Below are 9,757 nucleotides of genomic sequence, written 5' to 3' on the forward strand. Positions count from 1 at the left end.
GTCAGTAGTAATAGATGAATAGCTGTGACTGTATATAAGATGTGTGGATCTCGTGTCTGATCACAGTGTAATTATATTATATATCAGTGATGTCAGTAACAGGGGGCGGGGCTGTGACAACCTCTCACACATCATATACAGGCTGGTTGTCAGTAGTAATAGATGAATAGCTGTGACTGTATATAAGATGTGTGGATCTCATGTCTGATCACAATGTAATTATATTATATATCAGTGATGTCAGTAACAGGGGGCGGGGCTGTGACAACCTCTCACACATGGTATACAGGCTGGTGGTCAGTAGTAATAGATGAATAGCTGTTACTGTATATAAGATGTGTGGATCTCATGTCTGATCACAGTGTAATTATATTATATATCAGTGATGTCAGTAACAGGGGGCGGAGCTGTGACAACCTCTCACACATGATATACAGGCTGGTGGTCAGTAGTAATAGATGAATAGCTGTTACTGTATATAAGATGTGTGGATCTCATGTCTGATCACAATGTAATTATATTATATATCAGTGATGTCAGTAACAGGGGGCGGGGCTGTGACAACCTCTCACACATGATATACTGGCTGGTTGTCAGTAGTAATAGATGAATAGCTGTTACTGTATATAAGATGTGTGGATCTCATGTCTGATCACAGTGTAATTATATTATATATCAGTGATGTCAGTAACAGGGGGCGGGGCTGTGACAACCTCTCACACATGGTATACAGGCTGGTTGTCAGTAGTAATAGATGAATAGCTGTTACTGTATATAAGATGTGTGGATCTCATGTCTGATCACACTGTAATTATATTATATATCAGTGATGTCAGTAACAGGGGGCGGGGCTGTGACAACCTCTCACACATGATATACAGGCTGGTTGTCAGTAGTAATATATGAATAGCTGTTACTGTATATAAGATGTGAGGATCTCATGTCTGATCACATGTAATTATATTATATATCAGTGATGTCAGTAACAGGGGGCGGGGCTGTGACAACCTCTCACACATGATATACAGGCTGGTTGTCAGTAGTAATAGATGAATAGCTGTGACTGTATATAAGATGTGTGGATCTCATGTCTGATCACAATGTAATTATATTATATATCAGTGATGTCAGTAACAGGGGGCGGGGCTGTGACAACCTCTCACACATGATATACAGGCTGGTTGTCAGTAGTAATAGATGAATATCTGTGACTGTATATAAGATGTGTGGATCTCATGTCTGATCACAGTGTAATTATATTATATATCAGTGATGTCAGTAACAGGGGGAGGGGCTGTGACAACCTCTCACACATGATATACTGGCTGGTTGTCAGTAGTAATAGATGAATAGCTGTTACTGTATATAAGATGTGTGGATCTCATGTCTGATCACAGTGTAATTATATTATATATCAGTGATGTCAGTAACAGGGGGCGGGGCTGTGACAACCTCTCACACATGATATACAGGCTGGTTGTCAGTAGTAATAGATGAATAGCTGTGACTGTATATAAGATGTGTGGATCTCATGTCTGATCACAGTGTAATTATATTATATATCAGTGATGTCAGTAACAGGGGGCGGAGCTGTGACAACCTCTCACACATGATATACAGGCTGGTTGTCAGTAGTAATAGATGAATAGCTGTTACTGTATATAAGATGTGTGGATCTCATGTCTGATCACAGTGTAATTATATTATATATCAGTGATGTCAGTAACAGGGGGCGGGGCTGTGACAACCTCTCACACATGATATACAGGCTGGTTGTCAGTAGTAATAGATGAATAGCTGTGACTGTATATAAGATGTGTGGATCTCATGTCTGATCACAGTGTAATTATATTATATATCAGTGATGTCAGTAACAGGGGGCGGGGCTGTGACAACCTCTCACACATGATATACAGGCTGGTTGTCAGTAGTAATAGATGAATAGCTATTACTGTATATAAGATGTGTGGATCTCATGTCTGATCACAGTGTAATTATATTATATATCAGTGATGTCAGTAACAGGGGGCGGAGCTGTGACAACCTCTCACACATGATATACAGGCTGGTTGTCAGTAGTAATAGATGAATAGCTGTTACTGTATATAAGATGTGTGGATCTCATGTCTGATCACAGTGTAATTATATTATATATCAGTGATGTCAGTAACAGGGGGCGGGGCTGTGACAACCTCTCACACATGATATACAGGCTGGTTGTCAGTAGTAATAGATGAATAGCTGTTACTGTATATAAGATGTGGATCTCATGTCTGATCACAGTGTAATTATATTATATATCAGTGATGTCAGTAACAGGGGGCGGGGCTGTGACAACCTCTCACACATGATATACAGGCTGGTTGTCAGTAGTAATAGATGAATAGCTGTTACTGTATATAAGATGTGTGGATCTCATGTCTGATCACATGTAATTATATTATATATCAGTGATGTCAGTAACAGGGGGCGGGGCTGTGACAACCTCTCACACATGATATACGGGCTGGTTGTCAGTAGTAATAGATGAATAGCTATTACTGTATATAAGATGTGTGGATCTCATGTCTGATCACAGTGTAATTATATTATATATCAGTGATGTCAGTGACAGGGGGCGGGGCTGTGACAACCTCTCACACATGATATACAGGCTGGTGGTCAGTAGTAATAGATGAATAGCTATTACTGTATATAAGATGTGTGGATCTCATGTCTGATCACATGTAATTATATTATATATCAGTGATGTCAGTAACAGGGGGCGGGGCTGTGACAACCTCTCACACATGATATACGGGCTGGTTGTCAGTAGTAATAGATGAATAGCTATTACTGTATATAAGATGTGTGGATCTCATGTCTGATCACAGTGTAATTATATTATATATCAGTGATGTCAGTGACAGGGGGCGGGGCTGTGACAACCTCTCACACATGATATACAGGCTGGTGGTCAGTAGTAATAGATGAATAGCTATTACTGTATATAAGATGTGTGGATCTCATGTCTGATCACAATGTAATTATATTATATATCAGTGATGTCAGTAACAGGGGGCGGGGCTGTGACAACCTCTCACACATGATATACAGGCTGGTTGTCAGTAGTAATAGATGAATAGCTGTGACTGTATATAAGATGTGTGGATCTCATGTCTGATCACAGTGTAATTATATTATATATCAGTGATGTCAGTAACAGGGGGCGGGGCTGTGACAACCTCTCACACATGATATACAGGTTGGTTGTCAGTAGTAATAGATGAATAGCTGTTACTGTATATAAGATGTGTGGATCTCATGTCTGATCACAATGTAATTATATTATATATCAGTGATGTCAGTAACAGGGGGCGGGGCTGTGACAACCTCTCACACATGATATACAGGCTGGTTGTCAGTAATAATAGATGAATAGCTGTTACTGTACATAAGATGTGTGGATCTCATGTCTGATCACAATGTAATTATATTATATATCAGTGATGTCAGTAACAGGGGGCGGGGCTGTGACAACCTCTCACACATGATATACAGGCTGGTTGTCAGTAGTAATAGATGAATAGCTGTGACTGTATATAAGATGTGTGGATCTCATGTCTGATCACAATGTAATTATATTATATATCAGTGATGTCAGTAACAGGGGGCGGGGCTGTGACAACCTCTCACACATGATATACAGGCTGGTTGTCAGTAGTAATAGATGAATAGCTGTTACTGTATATAAGATGTGTGGATCTCATGTCTGATCACAGTGTAATTATATTATATATCAGTGATGTCAGTAACAGGGGGCGGGGCTGTGACAACCTCTCACACATGATATACAGGCTGGTTGTCAGTAGTAATAGATGAATAGCTGTTACTGTATATAAGATGTGTGGATCTCATGTCTGATCACAGTGTAATTATATTATATATCAGTGATGTCAGTAACAGGGGGCGGAGCTGTGACAACCTCTCACACATGATATACAGGCTGGTTGTCAGTAGTAATAGATGAATAGCTGTTACTGTATATAAGATGTGTGGATCTCATGTCTGATCACAGTGTAATTATATTATATATCAGTGATGTCAGTAACAGGGGGCGGGGCTGTGACAACCTCTCACACATGATATACGGGCTGGTTGTCAGTAGTAATAGATGAATAGCTGTGACTGTATATAAGATGTGTGGATCTCATGTCTGATCACAGTGTAATTATATTATATATCAGTGATGTCAGTAACAGGGGGCGGGGCTGTGACAACCTCTCACACATGATATACAGGCTGGTTGTCAGTAGTAATAGATGAATAGCTGTTACTGTATATAAGATGTGTGGATCTCATGTCTGATCACAGTGTAATTATATTATATATCAGTGATGTCAGTAACAGGGGGCGGGGCTGTGACAACCTCTCACACATGATATACAGGCGGGTTGTCAGTAGTAATAGATGAATAGCTGTGACTGTATATAAGATGTGTGGATCTCATGTCTGATCACAATGTAATTATATTATATATCAGTGATGTCAGTAACAGGGGGCGGGGCTGTGACAACCTCTCACACATGATATACAGGCTGGTTGTCAGTAGTAATAGATGAATAGCTGTTACTGTATATAAGATGTGTGGATCTCATGTCTGATCACAGTGTAATTATATTATATATCAGTGATGTCAGTAACAGGGGGCGGAGCTGTGACAACCTCTCACACATGATATACAGGCTGGTTGTCAGTAGTAATAGATGAATAGCTGTTACTGTATATAAGATGTGTGGATCTCATGTCTGATCACAGTGTAATTATATTATATATCAGTGATGTCAGTAACAGGGGGCGGGGCTGTGACAACCTCTCACACATGATATACGGGCTGGTTGTCAGTAGTAATAGATGAATAGCTATTACTGTATATAAGATGTGTGGATCTCATGTCTGATCACAGTGTAATTATATTATATATCAGTGATGTCAGTAACAGGGGGCGGAGCTGTGACAACCTCTCACACATGATATACGGGCTGGTTGTCAGTAGTAATAGATGAATAGCTATTACTGTATATAAGATGTGTGGATCTCATGTCTGATCACAGTGTAATTATATTATATATCAGTGATGTCAGTAACAGGGGGCGGGGCTGTGACAACCTCTCACACATGATATACGGGCTGGTTGTCAGTAGTAATAGATGAATAGCTGTTACTGTATATAAGATGTGTGGATCTCATGTCTGATCACAGTGTAATTATATTATATATCAGTGATGTCAGTAACAGGGGGCGGGGCTGTGACAACCTCTCACACATGATATACAAGCTGGTTGTCAGTAGTAATAGATGAATAGCTATTACTGTATATAAGATGTGTGGATCTCATGTCTGATCACAGTGTAATTATATTATATATCAGTGATGTCAGTAACAGGGGGCGGAGCTGTGACAACCTCTCACACATGATACACAGGCTGGTTGTCAGTAGTAATAGATGAATAGCTATTACTGTATATAAGATGTGTGGATCTCATGTCTGATCACAGTGTAATTATATTATATATCAGTGATGTCAGTAACAGGGGGCGGAGCTGTGACAACCTCTCACACATGATATACAGGCTGGTTGTCAGTAGTAATAGATGAATAGCTATTACTGTATATAAGATGTGTGGATCTCATGTCTGATCACAGTGTAATTATATTATATATCAGTGATGTCAGTGACAGGGGGCGGGGCTGTGACAACCTCACACATGATATACAGGCTGGTTGCATGGAGGACACTAGTGAAGGTGGTCATCAGGGACCCGACACTGAGGAGGTTTATCATCCAGCGAGACCCCAGACACTGCACAGGGGGGACGGACGCTGCAGTCACAGCCCAGACCTCCGTCCACTGGAGAATATGTGGATAATATCCCTCTCTGCAGTCATGTGACCTGATGGAGCGGGAACAGACTGGCATGAGAAGATTTACCTATACAAAGCTGATAGAAGGCGCCCCCTACGGACTCCAGACTGTATCTACTGTCAGAAGGGCCTCCCCTATGTTCCCATTGTGCTGGTCGTTAATGTCTTGTCCCCTGCACTCCAGCAGGGCGATCTAATGTCGTATGTGTCATGGCAGCTGGTGATAAGGCATCAGCCCTCTGACAATAGGGTCCCCGGCGCTCCGTACTGTATATGAACCCTTTCAGCTCTGGTAAGAGATTCCCAAACGCAGATACAACTAAGAAGTTCCTGATATAGAGTTCCATAACAGAAAGAGCAGCCACTCTACCAGCAGCACATAGTATTTCAGGAAAGTATGCTGATGTTGTAGGAGGTCACAGACTGAGAGTCCTCAGCAGCACAGAGTATGTCAGGAGTGCAGTGACCTGTTACCAGCAGGTTCTTTCCTTTTGGGATGTTTTTGTAGATTTGATGAATAATGGCTGATGATTTATTAACCGTGATCGGTGATGCCCCTCCCCCTGATGGCGCGCCAGCTCCCCCGTGTGACTCTGTTTTTATACATTCCAGAGATATTTTGCTCGGAGTAAACCTTGTGATGGTCACACTGAGCGTACGTTCTCACACGGCCGTCCAGCTATTACATGTCCTAGAGCATTGTATTACCAGTGTGACCCCCGGGACACCCCCATTGATGTAACTAGAGGTAGAGAATGTGGCCGTTACCCCCAATATACGTCCATTAGTATACATTACCTGTTGCCACATATGCACCCGTGGTCTGGTGGCGCCATCCTGGGCTCGCTGTATTTCATATACGGTGAAGAACCTTGACAGAATTTGGGGATCATAACTGTGCGCTGCTTGTGCTGAGGTCACCGGACACGATAGGTCACAGGTTCCCCTTCTTCTCACGTGGTGCAATGATCTGCAGCGAGCCGCTTGCTGTATTTATGACACACTGTTACCTCATTGCCACCTCTTTCATTTCAGGTCATCTCTGGGTCTCGGAGTGATTATGGCTATCGGGGTCGTGTTTGGGGGATACCTGATGGCCCTTGCTGCTCTCAGTCCTTGCCCTCCATTGTTGGGGAGCACAGCGGGTGTAGCCTTGGTGGTAAGTATCGCTGCAGTATCTCTAGGGGTCTCCAGCCACTTGGCCGGTCATACATTTCTAGGGTGGAGACACTATTACTGGAGAGATGTCGTTCTGTAGTCTCCTCTACTCCTTCTGACCCTGTACAGAGTCCCAGATAAGAATATGGTGTCCCATGTATCAGCCGTTGCCTGGTGAAGAATTGCCCAGTTGTGGATTGTCACTTGGCCGGCCAATATTTCTAGACCCACCACCCTATAAATAAAACACCTTCATCTTGAGGAAACCTCCGCATTCTCTCCACAAGGATCAGGCTCAAATTACTGATGTTTGTAAACCACTCGACTCCTACATGTCCGAGGCTGTTCCATGTCTCACCCCGCAGTCCCTTGGCCTCACCCCGCAGTCCCTTGGCCTCACCTCGCAGTCCCTCGTCCTCACCCCGCAGTCCCTCTGCCTCACCCCGCAGTCCCTCTGCCTCACCCCGCAGTCCCTTGGCCTTACCCCGCAGTGCCTTGGCCTCACCCCGCAGTCCCTTGTCCTCACCCCGCAGACCCTCTGCCTCACCCCGCAGTCCCTTGGCCTTACCCCGCAGTCCCTTGGCCTCACCTCGCAGTCCCTCGTCCTCACCCCGCAGACCCTCTGCCTCACCCCGCAGTCCCTTGGCCTTACCCCGCAGTGCCTTGGCCTCACCCCGCAGTCCCTTGGCCTTACCCCGCAGTGCCTTGGCCTCACCCCGCAGTCCCTTGGCCTTACCCCGCAGTCCCTTGGCCTCACCGCATTGGTCCAGCTGCCTTGTGTGGTATGAGATGAAGCTCAGGCCTCTTATGCTCCCAATGTGGGGAGAAGAGATCTAGAGGGATTAGTGGATGTTTTCGGACAGTGTATAGGTCAATAGATGTAGAGGTTTGGTGTCCAGTCCTTGGGCAGAGGGACTGTAGAAGGTGGACCCACACAGAGGCCAGGGGTGAAGAGATGGAAGACGAGCGCTCCTGTTGTCTTCACGTTTGGGGAGGATTTACCAGCAGAAGACGTGATGGTCGGTGGGATGTCGTCAGTTGGGATGTTCTAGTCATCCTGTATGATTGTTGGAGAGGGCAGGAGACGCCATTCAGACTTTTTCAGGCTCTGCCAGGTCCTGGGTGTTTTTGTTTATCCCCTTCCCTTTGCTTGTAATGTTGCTATACAGACCCTATCACATTGCCATATAACTCCATGGCTTCAGCTCCAGACAGAAAAGTCTCGGCCGACAATCAGGCGTTCAGGTCGGGGCCTCCGGTTCTTCCGTTATTTTATGGCCCACAATTTATTAAGCGCCGAGGATCTCTGCGACTAAAGACCAAACCAGGAGGAGCAGTCCAGATCATTACCCCGTCTCCCCCAAACTCTACAGAGGAGCTGACATGGGGGGGATCATGGATGGCCGGGGTTCTCCTTTACATATTATATGCTGTGTATTGTAATCACAAGGAGCTGGCCATGTAACTGTCCCCCCGACAGGCAAGACGGGTTTAGTAAGTAATTGTATGTGACGTCTGATGGGTCTCTGGATAAACTGGACACCAAAGCTGCATCCGCAGAGCAGAGGTGGCAGGAGCTGAGATACTGGACATACATTCTGCTGCAGGGTGTATCTAACCACCAGCTCGTTGCTCCCTGTCCTTCCATCTGTGTAATTATTTCCCATTACTTATATTCCAAAGCTCTGTACAAACAGTGTATCCCTCCCATCATATCTGCTCCGAGGAGCTTACATCCCATGTCTCACACCGTATACTACTCCCATTATCCCTGTCTCCAGGAGCTTGCAATCTAATGTCCTTATCTCCCACAATGTAGCACCGCTATCATCCCCTTACCTAAGAGCTGACACTCTTCAGGACGGGTGTAACGTGACCTTGTCTCTCCGCAGGTTTTGTCCTGGACCCTCTTTCTGGGTCTCTTGTCGTACCTGAAGGTTGTGATTGGCAGCCTGCTCCATGAAGCCGGGCACAGTGCCCTCCTGTGGTGTGGCGCTGCTATCCAGGCCGGCTCACTGCTGGGCGCGCTGGTGATGTTCCCCATGGTCAGCATCTATCACCTGTTCCAGAGTGGCAGAGACTGTGAAGACAGCTGCACCCTGTGAGGAGGTTGTGCTGCACTCCATGTACCGTGTGTCTTCTCTCTCAGGATCTTTTTATACAATTAAAATACAACGTTTCCGCAAAATGTCGCCCGTGTGATTACTTACGTAGAGATGACGCCCCTGCGTCCAGAAAGGACTGAAGAATCTCCATATCCTCAGTAGAAGGAACGTTACAGCCACCCTGACCCTACAACAATCTCTACCTCGGGGTCACGGCATAAGGTCACAATTTCTTTAGCAGAGGTCGGTGTCAGAGTATCAGGGCCAGATCAAGGGACCCCTGCCTAGTAACCGTGCCATATAACGTGTGGTAGTTGTGAGTTGTGTATGATTGTACTGGTGATGCTGTGGTGTATTATGGTTGTACTGGTGATGTGTGTTATGGTTGTACTGGTGATGCTGTGGTGTATTATGGTTGTACTGGTGATGCTGTGGTGTGTTATGATTGTACTGGTGATGCTGTGGTGTGTTATGGTTGTACTGGTGATGCTGTGGTGTATTATAGCTGTACTGGTGATGCTGTGGTGTATTATAGCTATACTGGTGATGCTGTGGTGTATTATAGCTGTACCGGTGATGCTGTGGTGTAT

At 44.8% G+C, this 9,757-nt stretch overlaps 1 protein-coding gene across 2 annotated transcripts in view; it reads left to right on the forward strand.

Moving 5' to 3' along the window:
• Nucleotides 1-9,250, forward strand: part of SLC52A2 (solute carrier family 52 member 2) — a 96,839-nt gene extending 87,589 nt beyond the window's left edge. For both annotated transcript variants that reach the window (XM_075847642.1, XM_075847641.1), the window contains 2 exons: nt 6,940-7,063; nt 8,955-9,250. In XM_075847642.1, the coding sequence (XP_075703757.1) occupies nt 6,940-7,063; nt 8,955-9,167 (337 nt within the window). In that variant the 3' untranslated portion in view covers nt 9,168-9,250. The remainder of the gene's footprint in view (nt 1-6,939; nt 7,064-8,954) is intronic.
• Nucleotides 9,251-9,757: the final 507 nt, after the last annotated feature.

This window comes from Rhinoderma darwinii, assembly GCF_050947455.1.
Source record: "Rhinoderma darwinii isolate aRhiDar2 chromosome 5 unlocalized genomic scaffold, aRhiDar2.hap1 SUPER_5_unloc_53, whole genome shotgun sequence".
Taxonomy (NCBI): domain Eukaryota; kingdom Metazoa; phylum Chordata; class Amphibia; order Anura; family Rhinodermatidae; genus Rhinoderma; species Rhinoderma darwinii.